Genomic DNA, 24,366 nt, shown 5'->3' with positions numbered 1-24,366 from the left:
AATTCGTTAACTGAGTTACCTCCTCACTGATGTCCTTCGGTAACTCTATCCAAAGGAAATTATCAATGAGCATTCTACAAGAAAAGTGCACAATACCAAATTTGTATTACAGGTTTAAATCGACCTTATAATGAGTTGCTGCCATAGGTTATAAAATAGTATTCTAACAAGCTACATAAACTAAAGTATTAGACTACAGTCTCACATTCAGTATTCCAATATGCTAAAGAGTAAATAAAGCAAAGCGATAACAATTCCACTCAGCAAAGCCCTTAGGCTTCCTGAAAATGTATCATTTTCCTATCCCATTTCACTAAATCACCACTTCACACAAAGTAAAGCAGTAATTTCCTTGGCTAGGAAGATGAAGTTAACGATGAGCCTTTACTCCAAGACGCTGGAGAACTGACGCCAGTCTTTTCTTGTCCCGAAAAAGCTGATGGAAAAGAGACAGCCTTTCGTTGAGGGTGGCATTCTCTGCCTGAAGAGAAGACAGTTCCTGAAGAAGCTGTGATACTGTAGGTGTTTCTTCGTTAACATTTAATGATCCTGGAGAAGCACCGATTTGGGCAGGTGGTTGGGGCTGGATTTGCTGTCCTGAATTAAACCTCAGCTGCACAGGTGCAGCAATTACCACGGCTGGTGTGCCAATTACTAATTGTGGCTGACGTCCAATCACCACATGACGCGGCTTCTTCATTGTTGGGTGTTCTACATTTTCTCCAGATGCATTGCCTCGTTTTTCAGTTTTTTGAAGCTGGGGGCACTGGGAACCATTTCTTGAAGCTCCTGGGCCTTGCCTATTCTTGGCATCACTCCCGTTCATTTCCCGCTGTACAAGAGGACGAGCTAAGGCTGGAGGAAGCGTTGTGGGAACGGGAACAGATGCTGCTATTATGGATACCTTGCCGAGATCCAGACATGAAGAAGGCATGGTCATGACATGACCACTTCCAGGAACACGAACAAGTGATCTGACCGGGTCACCTATTTCATGAGGGGCCACCATACTTGATTTGTTTGTCAGAACTGATCCTTAACTTTTTCAATTCTCAACAAATTTCCAACTGGGAAGAGGTGGTGAAGTACAACTCGGGTCACGCCTGAAATAGGTTAAGAAAAGTTATCCATGATCAGAAATGACCAGTAACATGAACATTTAGCACGATCAAAACAGAAATTAGATGCCTTCACACAGACGCGCGTGTTCAGTCATATCTCGATACTTTTAATACATTTTCTTACATGTGATGTTATGAACATGTATCGTCACAAAGGTATTATCACTTTGAAAAGAAATTCACTATTCTCCACTTGCCTTCTACGTTTGTATTTATTTTTAATGGGGGGGGGGTTACTAACTGCAGTGCTTGCTCGTCAAGCTTATTAGTCCCAAGTGCCTTCAAATATATTCCACGTCAGTTCTGAAAAAGATAATAATAATAATAACTTTGCATGGAAACAAGTCAGCATATGCTTTGACATTCTGACAGATATTTTAAATTCAGCGTTCCTCAGTAGCAAGTTAACAAAACCACAGTTGTTAGAATCCTGTGATATATTACCCTTTATCTCCTGGAATGTCTATACCGGTCTTCCCTCCAACAGGGCTTTGAAACGACTGTAAGCTCTGTAACAAGACGAGAATAAGTAACCAGCCCGCAGCGCCGGCCAACGCCACAACGTGATGCAACAGAAAACGTTCGACTGCATCATGACCAAACACGCTCACAGATACGGACGTGCCTGTTCATTTTAATATCCGGCTAGTCACTTCTTTTCAACAGATACACATCTAGAAAAATCTCGAAAATGAAACTAACTAAAAACTATCATAGCAATCAACGTTTCACTTTTCGCCATTATTTTATTTTATTTTTTTTTTTGAATGTACATCTATAAAATTTACGATATACCGAGGGCAAAGTCCATGTTCCTTCCGGAAACACTATAGTATGGGTTACTTGCGCTCAAAGAAAACCATTTAAGAAAGGAAAACGATTTCACATAGAACGTAGTATAACAATAATATAACAAAAGCACCTACGTAATGCAGAAAGGTTAGAACGTGTTGTCAGACAATGAGTGAAAGCAGGCTCTCTGATGGTAATGGGGCGAGGCTTTAAAAATATTGTGATTAGAACACGAGAGAAAAATTAAATCCGCGAATTTATTCACAATTTAGGTGCACGCGCGTCAAAAGATATATAAAAAAAAGTGGGAGGTAATCGCCTTGACCTGTTATAATAACCCTCTGTATAAACAGCAGAGTTTACATTCAAAAGTTCTTTTGCAAACGGTAAATTAGTCATACATGAAGTGTGAACAAAATTAATTAATATTTAAATATTAGCGAAATCTCTCTTTCCGAGAAGGAATAACAGTGGCACGTCATGTAATTCATAATTTTGGACAGTGTTTTAACGCACAACCTACATCATTTTCAGTCTTATTAAGGTTCGCTGGTATTCTTTTAGTAATTATGGTTTTTTGGGGAGCTTTTTTCTTATATTTTATGATGCCAAAGTTTGTCACGACTGCATAACTGTAAAGTACACAGGTCCTTTAATGAGAAGAGGTGAGCAAGATCTACTGAGCTACAACTATATTTCTTACCTCCTCGCCATCTCCTTAGGGTATACGCAGATTTGGCAAACATGCAAGAAAAAAATGCCACGCCGTCTTAAGATTTTCAAATGCGATTTCTAGCAATATCTTTCTAACATTATTGCCCTCAAATTGTAATAAAAAGTTTCTCAAACAGTCTTACTTTAAAGAATCATAAGGAAGTCTTTAATTGCTGATTCGCATGAGGAAAGCACGTTCGGTATCACTGAACCACGAAACGTTTCACTTCAGGCCAATCGTAACTCGTGACTGTGGTGCTCTCTGTCAGTTAATGCTAACATGAATTCCTGTTAACTCAAGCATTGTATTCTCGTTTCTGGGAGACATTTATTTTATTGGGAGAGATGTAAAGCCTGAGTTCTATTTATTCTCGTTTCTGGGAGACATTTATTGGGAGAGATGTAAAGACCGAGTACTATAATTTGTCTGCTCTCTCTCTCTCTCTCTCTCTCTCTCTCTCTGGCATATGCACTGTATTACTACAAGTAGACGTTACGTAATTCGGCCAACTCACAATCTAGAAATATAACAAATTAACGTAAATCGATACAAAGTTTCACGAACATAAGAAACTTCAAGAATTCATCTACTCTCCAAACTGTTTTGGTCACCCCATGGGATTCGGTATTAATTGTACAAATCACGATTTCCTGAAATCAATAAGATAAAACACAAAAGGAATTACAACGAGTAAAATTGAAGATAGAAGCATTTAATCTTTATACCTGTTTTTACTTATCATCGGATTCTGCACCATACATGCGATCAAGATAAAATAACACTTGTGTTTTCACACAATGAATTAACCCTGAATACGCCGGTACTTTCAGATTTTAAATGCGTGTGATATGTGAAGAGAAAATGAGGAATATGTCTCATTATGCTGCATCTCTACTTGACTCAGTTTGACAGTAGTGCCGAGAGACGATGACTGCAAGACACCGTTGGTCCTCTCCAAGGTCCTCTCAGCGTCTCTCGGCAAACTGAGTCAAGCACGATCTACGATGGAACATAAGATATTTTCTTTATTTTCTCCTCACATATCACACGCATCTAAAATCTGAGAGCACCAGCGTATTCAGGGTGAATTTACTGTATGAAAACACAAGTCTTATTTCATCTTGATCGCATGAATGATGCAAAATCCAATGATAAGTAAAAACAGGTATAAAGATTAAATGCTTCTCTCTTCAATTTTACTTGCCGTAATTCCTTTGTGTTTTATCTTATTGATTTCAGGGAATCATGATTTAGTTGTACAATTAATAACGAATCCTATGGGATGACCAAAACTTTCCCATCTTGTGCAAAATGTGAGATAAATGAATAAATATAAACATGTTGCTAGTTTTCTAAGCTACAGACGAAACTATGCGACACTGAGCGAGCGCCCACCTCCCGGTACCAGCCAATCAGAGTCCGCCAAACACATGTCTTGTAGGCACAGGGGTCACCGAAGAATCTCCCTTAAGCGAACCAGCTATAAGCGTTTGTTACTTATCTGGAAAGTTACTTTTCTCGCAACTAACTTTACTTAGACCGTGCCAAAAGTCGAAAGTTGTATAAAGATCAGTAAGCTGAATCGAGACTGGCTTGCAAGTTTATTGAACAGCCTCCCGACACGACTAAGGCTAGTGTATGCACGACACACACACTGTACTCCTGAAGAGATTAACCTTTAAGAAAAAAAAAGTTATCATCATACACTAGTATAGTTTCAGTTTTAATTCACGTTTTTTATAGTTAAACTCCAAGAAAACGAGTTTTGAGGGGAACCACACAAAATCATATAAGACCTCTTCCGAGTATCCAAAAATCAGAAAGACGCTCAAATCTAACAGAAAAAATAAATAAAAATAACGGGGGGGGAGGCACTTCGAGGAACTCCTCTTCCTTGGCACTGTCTTTCAGATGTCGAGTATTCACTATTCTAACCTTAAAGAGCGGACATGCCGAATATGCCTGAAAAAATTATGACAGCTTAACTCAATCCCGAGATGTACACTGAAGAATTCAATGCCTAAATGCATTCCTCAGACTTTTTGAGCTTAAAGAACACTGTCTTGTGACACTCCCTGGATGCAAATGTCTAGCATACTCGTAGAGAACAGATGACTCAATAAGAATTAGCATGTCTGTGGTAGAGCATGCTCTCAAAAACCACACTGTGTTGATAGAATACCTTTCTTTCTAATATCCTTGCAAGTCTTGCACTGACTATCTTTTTAAGAATCTTCATAAAGGAAATGGATGGTAGATGGTGACTTGCAGCTCAAATCTTGTCCTTTCCTGGCTTTTTGGGTAACCATGGTCATCACAAATTTTATTCATATTCATAATAAATAGTTTAGCACTCAGAACTAGAGGCTGACAATGCATGTTGATATGGAAAAGCAAAACTCTATCTGTAAAATGGATATTGTAGACCTTCTGCCTATTTGGAGCAGAGTGGCTTTGGCTTCTTCTCTGTAGTGATACTGGTAACCTTGAGAGCCTTCTCTTATTTATGATACAGTAGTTTCTAAAAGGCTCAGCCAATGTGTTATTCACTTCCAAAACGCTTCCACTGACCAATGATTCTTAAAGCACGAGGATTTGGTGTAAATTTGCACAGAATTTTATCAGCTTTTCTTTGAATGGCAAAGGGGGGCATTCTTTTATTCACTGAGAAATGCTGAGAAAACAGATAACAAGCTCCTTTTATTGTGTCAGAAATGTTATTTGTATCTCTTGTAATTACATTTTTTGCTGTGAAGTTTCTACAGCAGCTCGTTAATCCAGCACCCATAGCTCAGTGTAATACATGAAGTTCTGACGACCTCTAAGGAATTGGTCAGGGGCAAAACAAAGTTGTGGCCTTTGGAATGAAGTACATTCCAACAGTGTGAAGACTTCCATTAAATCAATTGCATAATCTATGCTTTGGAACACTTTTGCACCACCTTCTTAACTTAGTTCCTTATTTTTTGGCAAGTTAGCACTTTCCTAGTGAGATGACTTGTCCTAAGGTGGAGTAATATTACCTTCACCTATAATGGGTTCACGATCACTTGTATGCCTGTCATCCATAAAATGCTCTCCACTGAAAATCAATAAGGCAATTTGCACTACTGAAAAGGTCAATATATGACTAGGTACCTGTCTGTATATGGAAGTGATTAAGTTCACCTATAGCAAGAGCTGGAAGAGCTTCATTTTCTATTGGTAATTAACTTACAACATTTGCATTTGCTCTGAGCATCACCTGATAATGGGTGCCTTCAGTTTAGGTCAAAGTGGATATGGCAATTAAGGAAATGATTAATCAACTCAAAACACCTCTTCATAGATAAGTCATTAGGGGTTAATTAAAAGGAACAACCTACATTTTCTTCTATGGCCAATCTGCAATGCTACTAAACTCTGCTACTAAAATCCGCACTTGAAGGGGAGTACAGTATGTAGGACTAACATTATCTGGGAATGTCACAGTGAACATGCACTAGACTTCCACCATGGCACCTGCCTATGGATATACAATATATGTATATATAATTATTCTGTAACTAGCTCACTCCCTAAGCCATAGGATATTCATATAAAGCATGATTTCATGATTTCCGATAACATACGGTTAGAGCCATACATTCGTGAATAAGCAGCTCTAGCTCTACAAATTTAGTCCTTAGGTCCTGACAGTTTTATTGTGAAACATATGAGAAAACATAAGAAACTCAAAAAATAAATGTGTATTTTGTATTCCTATTCATACAAACCAAAGCCTTTTACATAGAGTATTCCTAAGCATAAGCTAGAATAAGTCACTGAAACTTAGTAATGAGGTATTTAACTACTGGTTACGAGGGGGACATACCTCACCCCCTGCCATCACCAATCGCTTTTCCTTCAGCTTAGGCCACACATCTGGGTGGCAGAGGTGAGTAATAAACTAAAAGGCTCTGGCTTGTATACCTGGAAAATCTTATATTTAAAACTTTTGTTATTTGTTCCTATGGGAATACAAACCATGGCCTTTTATGTAGAATCACTTTTTAGGTAGGAGGTCGTCTATGCCAGCTGACTGGACGCTGAAAACCTACCTGGAAATGTCACAATCCCAGTCATGAAAGTGACCAAAGGGAAATGATGTCTCCTATAACCTCCTACTCCATCTGGCAAAGCTCTGCCAGAACGAAAGGGTCCCGAGCCTGTACAAGAAAATTATCCAATAACCACATGCTATACTGGTTAAAGACTGACGGTTTCAGAAGGAAAACAATAGTAACATCTTATCTGCTGAAGCTGTAAGATTGGCTGCTCAATTAAGCAGCCACCTATGCAGAGGGTGGAAGAAGGAAGATTCAAAAGATGCCAGTCACCCTACTTTTCAACTAGCCTTACGAACTCTGAGGCAAAATTGCTTTTCAGTCCAAAAGTCTGGGTGCTTAAACAACATGCTGAGCAGTCATCACAGGTCCCAGAGAAAAGGAGTCTGGAAACCTATGGATGAAGTCCCTTAGATAGGGTGAGAAAAGTGGTCTGCAGCTTCAGGCAGATTGTCCTTATCAACTGTGTTACTGACAAGTTACTCAGAAATGCCAGGATTCGTTCCTTGACTCTTTGCGAGTTTTCACCCAAACCATATGACTGACAACTTGGAAGTTTATAAGCTTGTCTAATACACCACAAAGTAAGAAAGAAAAGCATTCCTAAACAACTACTACTTGCTTCTACTGGTGCTTGCAAGATTGGGTCCTATTTTGGTAGCAGATATGGCTTGTCTGGACCACCCAGAAGTCCCAGAAAGGGGAAAAAAAGCTCTAGCATCTCTTGTCAGACTGCGACAGAGAATGGAGCGATGGTGTAGGAGCCAGAATGTCCCAAGGTTGATGGGAGGCATCCTCCATAGCTGACCAGTGAGCTCCCTGTTAATTGTGTGGCAAACAGTTTGATCAATAGTGCTTCTGAGATCAAAAGAGGCTTCCCCATGCTCAGCCAATTAAATACTGCACTATTAGTCTACTAAATACCTCTGGTAGCCAAGCTGGTCTACCTAAACTCCATTAAGGAATTATCTGGCTTCACAAGCTGACAAAGGTGAAAGAAAACTGTCCTTTCTCCCCTACTTGTTGATGGAAGTCCTATAGACGTGTTGTCACTAAACATTCATGCAATTCTTGCAGTGCTACCAGCACCATTTGCTTTCCCAAATTACTGATGTGCAGATGAGGATCATCCTCAGTCCACAACTTGAGCCAAATGAGTCACTCAGGTGTACACCCCTATCACCCTCTGCTATGGCTGTGAGCAGACACATCTCAGTAGGTGGAGAGCCCTGGAAAACTAATGATAGGGGGCTCCTTTTATCCAGCAACAATGAGAGATCTTTTAAGATCTCCCCTGGTCATGGAGTGAGCTGGGAAGAAAGATCACTTGGAGCTGATAAGAGGTGCTTCAGCTGTTACCAAAGCAAGCTCAAAGGGAGCCATCAATGCGGGATGAACTTTCTCAAATATGACAGGTTGTCAAGGCACAACAAAACCAAGCTGGTTGGCAGGGAAAACTAACTAGGTGCTCTGTCTGCTGTTTGAGGATGAGACCCAACTTCTATGAGTTTATTGCAATCCCCAGGCTATGACATAATGTGAGCAGGTGATCTCTGTCCTGAAGTAACTGTGCCTCTGAGGATGTGCGTATTCTATTCTCGTCAAATGGGTCAAAGGTGAACACAAAAGTGGACACTGACCTACACTCAAAGAGCCACTCATCAGAAAGCTTTGAACTGGTAGATGGTACCACTACAGACAAAGAAATGGTATTTCCTGGGTCCTACATTTGCTCGGGTGCCCACTGACAGAACAGTGGCACTCAATCACTACAGCAGTAACAGTTGGCACACACAGGCAATGGAAGACCCATACCCAGAAAGACGCTCAGTCATAATCAACTGGTTTGGTAACCCCTGAACTAGTGGGAACACAGTGATGGATGCATGTGCTGTCATGCCAATGAAACCAAGGGGCTGGTAACACACAAGGCAGGAAGTGCCATGATTGCAAGCAAGCAGGTTGTCCTGGTAGCAGTAAGTATCAGGTTGAAACCTACAGTGTGCCAACCCCCCTTAACAAACTGAATAAGGTACCAATTCTTGTCTGATAGAAAGCAGGCCAGACCTCGCTACCAAGCACACTCAAGAAATTCTGAGAAAACTTCTGGTGGCCAGGTCATCCTCTGAGAATCTGGTAAAGTCTATCATTCGAAGTCCTCCGGGACTTAGTGAGTTTTCTTTGGACTTCTAAAACGAAAGATGAAGGAAAACATGAGGAGAAGAGGATGTACTCAACACTGAGGTGGAGGGCACAATTTTCTCCTTGGCAGAGAGAGAGAGAGAGAGAGAGAGAGAGAGAGAGAGAGAGAGAGAGAGAGAGAGAGAGTATACAGTAACCATGAGCTGTTTACATATGAAATTCGGACTTCAAAATATTTTCATGGTGATTAGGTATGAAACATCGAAACATCGACAGTGATAAAATATTCTCTTGTGTACTCTTATATGTGTGATAATCATAGAGTCAACTACTAAACTTGTAATGAAGTACACTTCAGTAAATCAGAGAAAGAAAAAATATGGCAAGACATACCTAAAGTATAAATAGTTACAGATGTCGGGACAATGGTTTTTTATATATATATTTACAATAATAATGGATCAGTATAGTTTATTCTGTAAGTGAAATAAAATTTTATTGAAAATTTGCGGCTTTTTCATTAAAAAAGATATGCATACTTGGTAAGCTGTTTTGTGATTTTGTTTAATTTAGCATTTCAAATATTTTTTGCTGTTTACATTAATATTAATATTTGAGAATTCGTAAATAATTTTTCACCATAAAAAAATATATTTAGTCATGAAAATAAAAATTTTAGGCTAGAAAATGCTTACTTCACAACAAAATAAAAACAAATTCCACAAAATCCCGCGATATAGCGAAAAATCTGTGATACAAATTTAGATATATTAAATTAAAAAATCCGCGATGAGCGAACCACGATATGGCGAGGGACGACTCTGTGTATATATAGAGTAAACATCCTGTATTCGCGGGGAATGCGTACCACACAGCTCCCCCGCAAATAGCTTAGAACTGCCTATTTTGATAGTTCAAACACAAAAATAAATTCTAAAAATGCTTATACAGGTATTATCCTACTTATGATGGGGTAATGTTCCAAAAAACCCTTCGTTTCTTGGAACAAGCTTATCTCGATTATAGCCTAGCCTACACTAAGGTATTCAGTACCATACACGATATAGTAATTATTAATATCAGCTAATTCTGGAGGTTCCCGAGAGTGACTTATGATAATTCACTACAAAGAGAAATTGTACAACACACAAGAATTAGCTTAGCCTACACAATGGTATATCGTATAGGCTACATGTAAGGTAGCCTAGCCTACATTATACTGTACTCTATATTCACATAATGTCGTATTATACAAACATCAACATAACGAATATGCATCTTTTTCCATGGATCTTTTAAAATGTTAAGCTTTAATTCACTGTATCCAATAATACTATATATATTATATTGCTTTTGTATTATAAACTGCGATCATAGAGATCAATGTTTTGGTTTGGAAATCGATTACGTGGTAAGTTTACTTCACCATGCTTAACTCAGTTCAGTGCGCTTTCTTGCTTCTAGTTAGCGTAAATGAATCTTTAAAACACTTTATCTATATGACGCAAGGTTATTTTTCGTTATACGAAGTGTTTTTAAGTCGAAATATAACTTAAAATATGGCGCGTTGTGAAATTAATTTAGCTATTTTCTTTTTTTTTTTTTTTTTTGTTAATGGATGAGGTTGGCCGTTTGGGGGCATGTTTGTTTGTGTAAAAAAAATCAAGATTCCGTTCGCTATTTCCACTTGATTTCATAACACCAGCTTTACATATTTATCGTTTATCGGCGTAAAAATAGCAGTAATGTGTTCTTTCATGCCCAGTAGTTTTGATTAAAATACTTCCTCTCCAATTTTAATTACGGTCGAGTTTCATCCATGTTGCCGATGCACGATAATTTATAGTCATTAGCAGCTTAACCATTGTTTTACCAGCTTCAGCTACACCTTGCAGCTTAAATTTAGCAGTATATATATCTATATATACAAATATATCTATGTATATGTTACAATCAACATGCATAATCAGTCATTACCACTGCACGCATGCTTAGGGGACATTTGATCCCTCAGGAGCTAGTACTAAACACGCGAAACAGTGAGTCACCTACGCTGTTTCCATCGGGTTTAGTACTAGTCCCTGGGGGTCAAATGTATTTCGCTATGTTTAGTACTAGCTCCTGGGGATCAAATGTCCCTAAGTGCATTACGTGATGACTGAAATTTCAGTCATTACGCCGTGTTGACTGTAACATATCTCTCTCTCTCTCTCTCTCTATATATACAGTATATATATATAGTATATATATATATATATATATATATATATATATATATATATATATATATATATATATATATATCTCTCTCTCTCTCTCTCTTCTCTCTATACATATATATACATATACATATATACATATATACATACTGTATATATATATATATATATATATATATATATATATATATATATATATATATATATATATATATATATATATATATATATATATATATATATATATAGAGAGAGAGAGAGAGAGAGAGAGAGAGAGAGAGAGAGAAAGAGAGAGAGAGAGAGAGAGAGATACATACATACATACATATATATATATATATATATATATATATATATATATATATATATATATATATATATATATATATATATATATATATATATATATCTCTCTCTCTCTCTCTCTCTCTCTCTCTCTCTCTCTCTCTCTCTCTCTCTCTCTCTCTATATATATATATATATATATATATATATATATATATATATATATATATATATATATATATATATATATGTATCGAGAGAATCCTATTTCCATTTTGGGTCAAAATACAAAGGACCATAAACGATAAATCTCCCAGCCTGTCACAACAAGTCGCAACCATATCTTCAAGAACACACCAGCACTAACGAGGCGCTTAAGAGAAATTGCATCTGGCCGTGCCTTCAAAATCCACGAAGGTCCTGCGAAGGTTAGTAGAGTGTGGAAAACACTTACCCCCCTTGACTTCGAAGGAGAGCCCAAGGAAATAAGCCACGCCCACAGGTCAAGCCTAGATGTTTTGGCCAATCAAATGCCATCAGTGCCAGAGACCCAGAGACGTCCTACAAGGAGCAAATAGCCAATAATCAACAGGAATTCCTTATAACACACCTCCAAAAGTTGGAATGAAGCAAGTGGAGGAGGTGCCTCAGGAAAGCAGTGTGCCTGCCCAGAATATGACGTCATGGTTGACACAAGGGAAAATGGGAGATATAAGGACAGGCAGACAGAAAGGAGACAGAGAAAAGAGACAGAGAGAAAAGTCAGAGAGAGTCGAAATGGGAATCAGTGTAGAAAAGAGCAGAGTCTAAGCAGAGTGGGAAGAGAGAGAGAGAGAGAACTATTCCAAAGTGAGGGGAAGCAGAAAAGACAGAAAGAGAAGAAGTGTGTTAGTGAAGAAAGACTCTCTCAAACAATAGTCCCCGTAATCTAATTCGTTTAGTCTCTCGAAACCATTATTTTAAAGTCTCGAAACATTATTTTTAAAGTCTCGAAACCATTATCTTAAAAGTCTCGAACCATTAAGAAACAGTTAAGAAACTATAGGTGGAACTGTAAGACAAGAAGTGCAAATAAAGAAGAAACGGGAACAATTAATCATTTACCCTTTAACCTTGGTAATTTATAATTTATTAACTGTTTTAAAGAACCACTTGTTCCTGCTACAAATAACTTCCACGCCGCCTGGCCGGGCATGCTACTCTAGAGTTGGGCCCTTTGAAGGAAAGAAACAGGGACCAACAACAGCTGGTGGCAGCTAGGTGGGATAACAAGAGCTAAGTGAGATAACAAAAGCTGCAGCCGATGGCGATCGGTGAGATTACAACAGCTAAGTGAGATAACCGCGGGTGTACAGGTAGTGATCACGAACAGTTGGCGAAACAGTGGCGAGATAAAACAATTGAAAAATAGAATAAAACAAGTGATCAAAATAAAACACCAAAGACAAACATAACATACGCCACTCTGCAAAGAAGAAATAAAATACGCCCCACAACACACACAACACTACAACAAAGAAGTGATTACACCAGAGAGAGAGAGGCCCTTTCCGTCGCCGCCACGATGATTCCCGTGACCGAGTGAGAGCCAGATCCCGCCAAGGCGCAGTGACGGAAGAAGGCAGAAGAAGAAGACGAACGAACAACCCAACCCTTGGACAGTTTCACGAATAACAAAATCAAGCTGCCGAGAGAATACGCAGAAGGACGAGAGAAAAATGACACACAGTAAGAATGTCCTTAGGGTCACACACACAATATCGCAGAAAATTTTTTTTCTTTGAGTTAGAAGCACACAAAAATTAAGTCGACTAAGAACACTTGTATTGATATTCATTTAAAACTCAAAACTCATACGTAAACAATGATTTTAAGTAAACAAAGAGTTTTTTTCTTTTTCCCTTTCTTTAACTAAGCACACATCGATCTTTTTACAAAATTTTATCCATTTGGTATTACTTAAACTTATTTAACGTTTGGCATGACTAACCATAATTTCTGTATTTTATCGAAATATTCTACGGTTATTTTAAGCATTTAATTTTTTATTTAACATTCATTAGCTGAAATTTATATATTTTTCGATCGAGAAATCTCAACTTGCTTTTTTGTTCGCTTAAAGGTGTTCAGAATCTTAAGTTTTTAAAGATTATTTTTTCTTTATTTTTTTTTAAAGCGAGTGATAATTTATTTATTTGTTTTACCAGCACTGTCAAGGATAATTGGAAGTTAAGGGATTTTTTTTTTTTTTTTTGTTGAACACCGGCAATCGGTAATTTAGAATTTCAAGGAAATTTTAGTGATTGATTAACTTTACTTTAGGTATGATAGAAGTGTTTATGATCTTTTGTGATTTTAAGAACTGGTTGACTTTATTTGCTTTATTACTGCCATTATACTCAGTGGTTAAGAAAGTGTTTGTCATTAGAATAAATGCTCAGGAGGAGATCAGCACAAACTAATAGTGTAAGAACTCCTGTTTACACAAGAAGTCAAACCAACAATTTAACAATGGATAGGAACACAGTCAACTAGCCCAGTTCCTGCAGCCGTAGGTACAATATAAAAGACATGCAATTTAACTATATAGCCAAATTGTGGAAGGAGCATATCAGGGTGCCTGGCAACTTAGAAAACTGATAGAGTAGGTAGGCATACATCTTAATAACATAATAGGCACAGATAGCGAAAAACTTAGTGAAGCGAAGAGTTATCTTGGATCTGGATGCAGGGGAGATTCTAGACGATATGTCCATTCTGGAGACATATCAAAGACTGCAGAATTGGGAAGAAATGAAACAGTCTCAGGAAGTATATTCCACAGTAAAGAAACAGATCCCGTTATCAAGCTCCTTGCAAGGATAGCTCACTACAGGGGCGCAGATAAAAGAAGCTACCAAGGGATGAATTCTGTTATATAACAATATGAATGAATGGGGGTCATTTAGTTACATCCACTAAATGGGCAGAGACAGATAAAATGTTAGTAGCTGATGTCAAACCATAGGTTAGCATTCATGATTGGAAGTTTACAAATGAAGCTATTGAAGGATGACCTGAAAATGGGAGAGACTTCAGATGACATAGCTGATATCGAAGAGGAAGTAAAGAATCTTAAGCAGAAATCACAAAGAGAACCCAGTATACAGACCTTTAGTCACCATAGGACAAGAAGAAGGAGGACAAAATAGTTCTAGGAATCCAGATAGAACTGTAATTGTGACGTTAGGTACGCTAACCTAAGCGGGAGATTTTCTTCTGGGACAGTCGCAAGTTGCAACTGTCGGAAGAAGGGACATTATCCAGTGACTGCAAGTGGACAGCTTACTGCCCTTTTCCATAAGAGAGCTGGGCATAAAGGCTCGAGATTGAAGAAATAGACCTGCTTCAGCACCTAGACATAGATCTCAATAAGAGGCAAAAGGTAGAGACCATAGTCAGTCTCCACAAGCTAGAAGGAATAGTTCAAACCCAAACAGGGCATCAAGATACTAACCAAACTGGAGAGTATATCAGATGACACAATGGTAAATTTTTCACCTAGTGGTGCAACAGTCTGCCTTTCATACAGAGGAAGGGACTGGATTGCAAAACCTAAGCCAAACTAGACAGGTTAGCAAAGTTAGTATAGGAATGAACATAATTATAGACCAGTATTTCCCACACATGTTGGTTTAGAGAAACCCATTGCCACATTCTTTGATACAGGAGTCATAAGAATATAATGTCAGGAAAAGGTGTATCAGATGTATTTTTCTCACTTGTTTGAACCCATGGTAGATTGTAGAATCACAGACATTCAGGGTAATAATATAAAACTAGTAGGACAAATAGATTTTCCTTTTAAGCTAGGAAGAATTTCACTAAAGGAGAAGGTTCTAGTAGTAAGAGATATAATGTTAGGTTTGTAATACTTGCTAATTGGTTATCCAACTACGGCTAGAAGGATCAGCATTAATGCACCTAGAGAGCAATTATTAGTGATTAGAAGGGGGTCATGAAATTTCTATAACATCTCTATGTAAACAACCTGGAAGAATCCCAAGACTCAGAGAGCACTCTTCATTGAGAAGTATTCTAAAGAAAGACAATGACAGAGGAATGAGGACAGCAGGTTGTACAAGCTCTCTCAGTCAGATAAATACTCACTTAGAAAACCAACCAAGAAATTACTTGAAATAGACAGGGAGTTAAGACTTAAACCTGAGAGAGTGCATGGATAGAATGTACAGTAAATCCACTTTGAAGGAAGTGAAATTACACCCTACTGAAGAAGTTGCAAGTAAAGGGGGTACATTACTCTCTAGTTCACATGAAGTCAGGCAAATAGCTTTGCAGGTTATGAACAGAGAGAAAGGTTAGGCTAACACAGGAACAATTAGGTTTAGCAGAGGTATACAGCATTCCCCATTCAAAGTTGTAGAGAAGGAAACGGTAGCACCAATCAATAAAGGTGAAAATTTAGCCCAGGACATAAAACTGAGAAGAGCTAAGATAGGGGTCTCACTGAGATATTAAAGAAGATTGGTGCTAGAGAGAAACTCATAGATTTGCTAAGTGAATACTCAAGACATAGTCACAGGAGTGGCGATACACTAGGTAACATAGGTGAAATAACACATAGAATAGACATTCCACAAAACACAAAGCCAATCTACATACCAGCCTATAGAGTAGCCCATTCCCAGAAGATCATTGAAAGAGAAGTACAAAACGGATATAAGGAATAATAGAACCATCAAAATCTCCATATCTTTCTCACTTTGCTAGTTCCAAAAGGATAAACTACAGAGTAGTGGTAGATTTCAGAAGGTTAAACAAGATAACTGAAAAATGATCCTATCCAATGCTGCCTGCGAGAGATCTTTATCACAAGATCGGATCCAAGAAATACTTTACCACAATAGATTGTTGCAAGGATTTACAAATTCTTGACGAGGAAAGTAAACCATTAACTGCCTTGTAAAAGCAAGCAACGGTAGATAATAATATGTGAGAATGCTTCGTCTGAAGTCGCCCAGCAACCTTTGTGAGGTTAATGGATAAGATTTTAGCTGATTTATTAGGCAAGGATGTACACTGCTATATAGACGATTTGGTAATAGCAACAGATACAATTGAAGAACACATAAAACTGGTGAGAGAAGTACTAAAGAGACTGAGGAAGGCGAATCTTAAATTGAAGTTAAAGAAGTGCAATTTCATCAGAAGGAAAATAGACTACCTGGGACACACACTAAGTGAAAAGGGTGTGGAAGTAAACGACTTAAAGATTAAGTCAATCAAAGAGCATCCTAAGCACCCCAAATGTGTTAGCTGATGTGGAAGTCATTTGGGATTAGCAGATTTTTACTGCGTTGGGCACAAAGAATTTTGCAGCAATATTCACCCGCTTGATGGAGTTATTAAGGAAACACTTGTCATTCGTATGGAAAACAAGGCAACAAGAAACATTTGATGAACTAAAGGAAAGGTTAACTCACTCCTGCACTTAATTTCAGATTTCAGTAAAGAATTCTTTTTAGCTGGATGCAAGTCGCACTGGTATAGGAGCATGCTTAATGCAAAGACATGATAACAAATATAATGCTATAGCATATTATAGTAGAAAGCTAAAGCCCACAGAAGTAAAACTACTCAGTAACAGACCTAGAGTCTTTAGAATACACAGATGCTTTTAAAACACTTCAGGTACATCACACTGGGCACAAGATAAATTGTATTCACTGGATCATTCGCCACAGTAGAAATGCTTTAAGAACTGAATTTTTCCCGGAAGTAGAGCTCGTTGGTTTATGTACAGCCCAAGACCATGACACAGAGTTGAAATATGTTCCAGGAAGGCCAATAAAGTGGCAGACGCCTTATCAAAAGCATAGTAACCAAAGGGATAGTATAAACATGACAGGCCACGAAGCAGAACAGGCTGAATTCATACAATGTATTTACCCATGCATTACACAGAAGAACTTTCCAGACAAAATTTCATAAGTGAACAAAAAAGTGATGAAGATTTAAAGGAGATCTTCGATTTTGTAGAAAATAAAAGAGAATTTAGTCAAAAGGAACGAGCAGAACTAAGTAACAGAATTTGTTGCCCCATAGACGCAGTAAACGTCATAGACGACGTACTAGTTTGGATGTGTCACGAGTAAAATCTGTTTGATCAATTACTAGAGTACTCCATAAAAGAATAGTACCAAAGAGCCTACAAATAAAAAGTCATTGAGTTAATGGCGACGATGACGAGAGCTCACCCAGGAAGGGATGAGACAGTTAGACTAGTTAAAAGATCGTTTCATTGAAAGGAATTCTATATGATGTTAGTAATTACGTGAAGAGCTGCAATACGGTAACAGTTACAAGGAAGAACAGATAAGGAAGTACCCTAGGGAAATATCCTCATTCCGCAGACTCCATTTGAAAGAGTAGCCATAATCTAATAAACTTGTGCCAGCTGCGTCAAACAAACTTGTGCCAGTTGGTCAAACAAACTTGTGCCAGTTGTGTCAAACAAACTTGTGCCAGTTGTGTCGAACAACCTTGTGCCAGTTGCGTCAAACAAACTTGTGCCAGTTGTGTCAAACAAACTTGTGCCAGTTGTGTCGAACAAACTTGTGGTAGTTACGTTAAACAAACTTGTTCTAGTTGCGTCGAACAAACTTGCGCCAGTTGCGTCGAATAAACGTGTGCCAGTTGCGTCGAACAAACTTGCGTCAGTTCCGTCGAACAAACTTGTGCCAGTTGCTTAGAACAAACTTGTGCCAGTTGTGTCAAACAAACTTGTGCCAGTTGCGTAGAACAAACTTGTGCCAGTTGCGTCAAACAAACTTGTGCCAGTTGCGTAGAACAAACTTGTGCCAGTTGGTCAAACAAACTTGTGCCAGTTGTGTAGAACAAACTTGTGCCAGTTGCATAGAACAAACTTGTGCCAGTTGCGTGAGAACAAACTTGTGCCAGTCAAACAAACTTGTGCCAGTTGCGTCAAACAAACTTGTGCCAGTTGCGTCAAAACAAACTTGTGCCAGTTGCGTCAAACAAACTTGTGCCAGTTGCGTAGAACAAACTTGTGCCAGTTGTGTCAAACAAACTTGTGCTAGTTGGCAGAACAAACTTGTGCCAGTTGCGTCAAACAAACTTGTGCCAGTTGTCGCATCAAACAAACTTGTGCCAGTTGTGTCAGAACAAACTTGTGCCAGTTGCGCCAAACAAACTTGTGCCAGTTGCGTCAAACAAACTTGTGCCAGTTTATAGTCAAACAAACTTGTGCCAGTTGAGTAGAACAAACTTGTGCCAGTTTGTCAAACAAACTTGTGCCAGTTGCGTGAACAAACTTGTGCCAGTTGTGTCAAACAAACTTGTGCCAGTTGCGTAGAACAAACTTGTGCCAGTTGTGTCGAACAAACTTGTGCCAGTTGCGTCAAACAAACTTGTGCCAGTTGCGTCGAACAAACTTGTGCCAGTTGTGTCAAACAAACTTGTGCCAGTTGCGTCAAACAAACTTGTGCCAGTTGCATAGAAAAAACTTGTGCCAGTTGCGTCAAACAAACTTGTGCCAGTTGCGTAGAACAAACTTGTGCCAGTTGCGTCAAACAAACTTGTGCCAGTTGCGTCAAACAAACTTGTGCCAGTTGTGTACAACAAACTTGTGCCAGTTGCGTAGAACAAACTTGTGCCAGTTGCGTAGAACAAACTTGTGCCAGTTGCGTCAAACAAACTTGTGCCAGTTGCATAGAACAAACTTGTGCCAGTTGCGTAGAACAAACTTGTGCCAGTTGTGTCAAACAAACTTGTGCCAGTTGCGTCAAACAAACTTGTGCCAGTTGCGTCAAACAAACTTGTGCCAGTTGTGTCAAAAAAAACTTGTGCCAGTTGCGTCAAAACAAACTTGTGCCAGTTGCGTCAAACAAACTTGTGCCAGTTGCAGTCAAACAAACTTGTGCCAGCGTCAAACAAACTTGTGCCAGTTATGTCAAACAAACTTGTGCCAGTTGCGTAGAACAAACAAACTTGTGCCAGTTGCGTCAAACAAACTTGTGCCAGTTGCGTAGAACAAACTTGTGCCAGTTGCGCCAAACAAACTTGTGCCAGTTGCGTCAAACAAACTTGTGCCAGTTGCGTAGAACAAACTTGTGCCAGTTATGGTCAAACAAACTTGTGCCAGTTGCATCGAAACAAACTTGTGCCAGTTGCATCAGAACAAACTTGTGCCAGTTGCGTCAAACAAACTTGTGCCAGTCAGAACGCCAAACAAACTTGTGCCAGTTGCGTCAAACAAACTTGTGCCAGTTGAGTGTCAAACAAACTTGTGCCAGTGAGAACAAACTTGTCAAACAAACTTGTGCCAGTTGCGTCAGAACAAACTTGTGCCAGTTGCGTCAAACAAACTTGTGCCAGTTGCATCAAACAAACTTGTGCCAGTTGTTGAGTAGAACAAACTTGTGCCAGTTGCGTCAGAACAAACTTGTGCCAGTTGCATAAACAAACTTGTGCCAGTTGCGTCAAACAAACTTGTGCCAGTTGCGTCAAACAAACTTGTGCCAGTTGCGTCAAACAAACTTGTGCCAGTTTGTCAAACAAACTTGTGCCAGTTGCATAGAACAAACTTGTGCCAGTTGCGTAGAACAAACTTGTGCCAGTTGCGTAGAACAAACTTGTGCCAGTTGTGTCAAACAAACTTGTGCCAGTTGCAGAGAACAAACTTGTGCCAGTTGCGTAGAACAAACTTGTGCCAGTTGGGTCAAACAAACTTGTGCCAGTTGCGTAGAACAAACTTGTGCCAGTTGCGTAGAACAAACTTGTGCCAGTTTGTGAACAAACTTGTGCCAGTTGCATAGAACAAACTTGTGCCAGTTGCGAGAACAAACTTGTGCCAGTTGCATAGAACAAACTTGTGCCAGTTATGTCAGAACAAACTTGTGCCAGTTGGTCAAACAAACTTGTGCCAGTTGCGTCAAACAAACTTGTGCCAGTTGCTTGTCAAAACAAACTTGTGCCAGTTGCGTCGAACAAACTTGTGCCAGTTGCGTCAAACAAACTTGTGCCAGTTGCGTCAAACAAACTTGTGCCAGTTGCGTAGAACAAACTTGTGCCAGTTGCGTAGAACAACCTTGTGCCAGTTGCGTCAAACAAACTTGTGCCAGTTGAGTCGAACAAAATTGTGCCAGTTGTGTCAAACAAACTTGTGCCAGTTGGTTCGAACAAACTTGTGCCAGTTGCGTCAAACAAACTTGTGCCAGTTGCATCAAACAAACTTGTGCCAGTTGCATCGAACAAACTTGTGCCAGTTGCATCAGAAACAAACTTGTGCCAGTTGCGTCAAACAAACTTGTGCCAGTTGCGCCAAACAAACTTGTGCCAGTTGCGTAGTCAAACAACTTGTGCCAGTTGAGTCGAACAAACTTGTGCCAGTTGCACAGAACAAACTTGTGCCAGTTGCGTCAAACAAACTTGTGCCAGTTGCGTCAAACAAACTTGTGCCAGTTGCATAGAACAAACTTGTGCCAGTTGCGTAGAACAAACTTGTGCCAGTTGCGTCAAACAAACTTGTGCCAGTTGCGTCGAACAAACTTGTGCCAGTTGTAAAACAAACTTGTGCCAGTTGGGTCAAACAAACAAACAAACTTGTGCCAGTTGCATCAAACAAACTTGTGCCAGTTGCGTCAAACAAACTTGTGCCAGTTGCGTCGAACAAACTTGTGCCAGTTGGCGTCAAACAAACTTGTGCCAGTTGCGTCAAACAAACTTGTGCCAGTTGGATTCAAAACAAACTTGTGCCAGTTGTGTCAAACAAACTTGTGCCAGTTGCGTCAAACAAACTTGTGCCAGTTGCATCAAACAAACTTGTGCCAGTTGCATAGAACAAACTTGTGCCAGTTGCGTCAAACAAACTTGTGCCAGTTTGTCAAACAAACTTGTGCCAGTTGCGTCGAACAAACTAGTGCCAGTTGCGTCGAAGAAACTTGTGCCAGTTGTGTCAAACAAAACTTGTGCCAGTTGCGTCAAACAAACTTGTGCCAGTTGCGTCAAACAAACTTGTGCCAGTTGCGTCAAACAAACTTGTGCCAGTTGTTGCGTAGAACAAACTTGTGCCAGTTGCGTCAAACAAACTTGTGCCAGTTGTGTCAAACAAACTTGTGCCAGTTGGTCAAACAAACTTGTGCCAGTTGCGTCAAACAAACTTGTGCCAGTTGCGTCGAACAAACTTGTGCCCAGTTGCGTCAAAACAAACTTGTGCCAGTTGCGTCAAACAAACTTGTGCCAGTTGCGTCGAACAAACTTGTGCCAGTTGCTTAGAACAAACTTGTGCCAGTTGTGTCAAACAAACTTGTGCCAGTTGTGTCAAACAAACTTGTGCCAGTTGCGTCGAACAAACTTGTGCCAGTTGGGTAGAACAAACTTGTGCCAGTTGTGTCAAACAAACTTGTGCCAGTTGCGTCAAACAAACTTGTGCCAGTTGCATAGAACAAACTTGTGCCAGATGCGTAGAACAAACTTTTGCCATTTGCGTAGAACAAACTTGTGCCAGTTGTGTCAAACAAACTTGTGCCAGTTGTGTAGAAAACAAACTTGTGCCAGTTGCGTCAAACAAACTTGTGCCAGTTGTGTCAGAACAAACTTGTGCCAGTTGTGTACAAACAAACTTGTGCCAGTTGTGTCAGAACAAACTTGTGCCAGTTGTCGAACAAACTTGTGCCAGTTGCGTAGAACAAACTTGTGCCAGTTGCGTAGAATAAACTTGTGCCAGTTGCGTCAAACAAACTTGTGCCAGTTGCATAGAACAAATTTGTGCCAGTTGCGTAGAACAAACTTGTGCCAGTTGTGTCAAACAAACTTGTGCCGGTTGCGTCAAACAAACTTGTGCCAGTTCCATCGAACAAACTTGTGCCAGTTGCGTCGAACAAACTTGTGCCAGTTGCGTTGAACAAACTTGTGCCAGTTGTGTAGAACAAACTTTGCCAGCCAGTTATGTCAAACAAACTTGTGCCAGTTGTCAGAACAAACTTGTGCCAGTTGCGTCAAACAAACTTGTGCCAGTTGCGTCAAACAAACTTGTGCCAGTTGCGTCAAACAAACTTGTGCCAGTTGCGTCAAACAAACTTGTGCCAGTTGCGTCAAACAAACTTGTGCCAGTTGAGTCAAACAAACTTGTGCCAGTTGCGTCAAACAAACTTGTGCCAGTTGCGTCAAACAAACTTGTGCCAGTTGCGTAGAACAAACTTGTGCCAGTTGCGTCAAACAAACTTGTGCCAGTTGCGTCAAACAAACTTGTGCCAGTTGCGTCAAACAAACTTGTGCCAGTTGCGTAGAAAAACAAACTTGTGCCAGTTGCGTCAAACAAACTTGTGCCAGTTGTGTCAAACAAACTTGTGCCAGTTGCGTCAAAAACAAACTTGTGCCAGTTGCGTCAAACAAACTTGTGCCAGTTGCGTCAAACAAACTTGTGCCAGTTGCGTCAGAACAAACTTGTGCCAGTTGCATCAAACAAACTTGTGCCAGTTTGCGTCGAACAAACTTGTGCCAGTTGCGTCAAACAAACTTGTGCCAGTTGCGTCAAACAAACTTGTGCCAGTTGCGTCAAACAAACTTGTGCCAGTTTGCGTCAAAACAAACTTGTGCCAGTTGTGTAGAACAAACTTGTGCCAGTTGTGTCAAACAAACTTGTGCCAGTTGCGTCAAACAAACTTGTGCCAGTTGCGTCAAACAAACTTGTGCCAGTTGCGTCAAACAAACTTGTGCCAGTTGCGTCAAACAAACTTGTGCCAGTTGCGTCAGAACAAACTTGTGCCAGTTGCGTAGAACAAACTTGTGCCAGTTGCGTCAAACAAACTTGTGCCAGTTGCATGTCAAACAAACTTGTGCCAGTTGCGTCAAACAAACTTGTGCCAGTTGTGTCAGAACAAACTTGTGCCAGTTGCATCAAACAAACTTGTGCCAGTTGCGCCAAACAAACTTGTGCCAGTTGCGTCGAACAAACTTGTGCCAGTTGCGCCAAACAAACTTGTGCCAGTTGCGTCAAAAAAACTTGTGCCAGTTGCGTCGAAACAAACTTGTGCCAGTTGCGCCAAACAAACTTGTGCCAGTTGCGTCGAACAAACTTGTGCCAGTTGCGTGTCAAACAAACTTGTGCCAGTTGCGTCAGAACAAACTTGTGCCAGTTGTGTCAAACAAACTTGTGCCAGTTGCGTCATAAACAAACTTGTGCCAGTTGCGTCAAACAAACTTGTGCCAGTTGCATCAAACAAACTTGTGCCAGTTGTGTCAAACAAACTTGTGCCAGTTGTGTCAAACAAACTTGTGCCAGTTGCGTCAAACAAACTTGTGCCAGTTATGTCAGAACAAACTTGTGCCAGTTGAGTCAAACAAACTTGTGCCAGTTGCGTCAAACAAACTTGTGCCAGTTGCGTCGAACAAACTTGTGCCAGTTGCATCAGAACAAACTTGTGCCAGTTGCGTAGAACAAACTTGTGCCAGTTGCATCAAACAAACTTGTGCCAGTTGCATAGAACAAACTTGTGCCAGTTGCGTCAAACAAACTTGTGCCAGTTGCGCCAAACAAACTTGTGCCAGTTGTGTCAAACAAACTTGTGCCAGTTGCGTCAAACAAACTTGTGCCAGTTGTGTCGAACAAACTTGTGCCAGTTGCGTCAAACAAACTTGTGCCAGTTGCGCCAAACAAACTTGTGCCAGTTGCGTCAAACAAACTTGTGCCAGTTGCGTCAAACAAACTTGTGCCAGTTGCGTAGAACAAACTTGTGCCAGTTGCGTCAAACAAACTTGTGCCAGTTGCGTCAAACAAACTTGTGCCAGTTGTGTCGAACAAACTTGTGCCAGTTGCGTCAAACAAACTTGTGCCAGTTGCGTCAAACAAACTTGTGCCAGTTGCGTCAAACAAACTTGTGCCAGTTGCATCAAACAAACTTGTGCCAGTTGCGTCAAACAAACTTGTGCCAGTTGCGTCAAACAAACTTGTGCTAGTTTGTAGAACAAACTTGTGCCAGTTGCGT

General features: G+C 39.8%; 1 protein-coding gene across 4 annotated transcripts in view; it reads right to left on the bottom strand.

Moving 5' to 3' along the window:
* Positions 1 to 219: 219 nt before the first annotated feature.
* The window catches only part of LOC136854655 (uncharacterized), a 51,929-nt gene continuing 27,782 nt past the window's right edge, over positions 220 to 24,366 (bottom strand). Inside the window, exons 1-3 of one of the 4 annotated variants that reach the window (XM_067131232.1) lie at positions 1,566 to 1,694; positions 1,319 to 1,424; positions 220 to 1,103 (exon numbers count right to left, since the gene is read on the bottom strand). In XM_067131232.1, coding sequence (XP_066987333.1) covers positions 371 to 1,009 — 639 coding nt within the window. In that variant the 5' untranslated portion in view covers positions 1,010 to 1,103; positions 1,319 to 1,424; positions 1,566 to 1,694 and the 3' untranslated portion in view covers positions 220 to 370. Of the gene's footprint in view, positions 1,104 to 1,318; positions 1,425 to 1,565; positions 1,695 to 24,366 lie in introns of those variants that run through there. The other 3 variants (XM_067131231.1, XM_067131234.1, XM_067131233.1) reach the window with 3 other exon arrangements.

This window comes from Macrobrachium rosenbergii, chromosome 29 (genome assembly GCF_040412425.1).
Source record: "Macrobrachium rosenbergii isolate ZJJX-2024 chromosome 29, ASM4041242v1, whole genome shotgun sequence".
Lineage (NCBI taxonomy): Eukaryota > Metazoa > Arthropoda > Malacostraca > Decapoda > Palaemonidae > Macrobrachium > Macrobrachium rosenbergii.
Note: the sequence above shows the minus strand (reverse complement) of the source record. Positions and strands in the feature narration are given on the sequence as shown.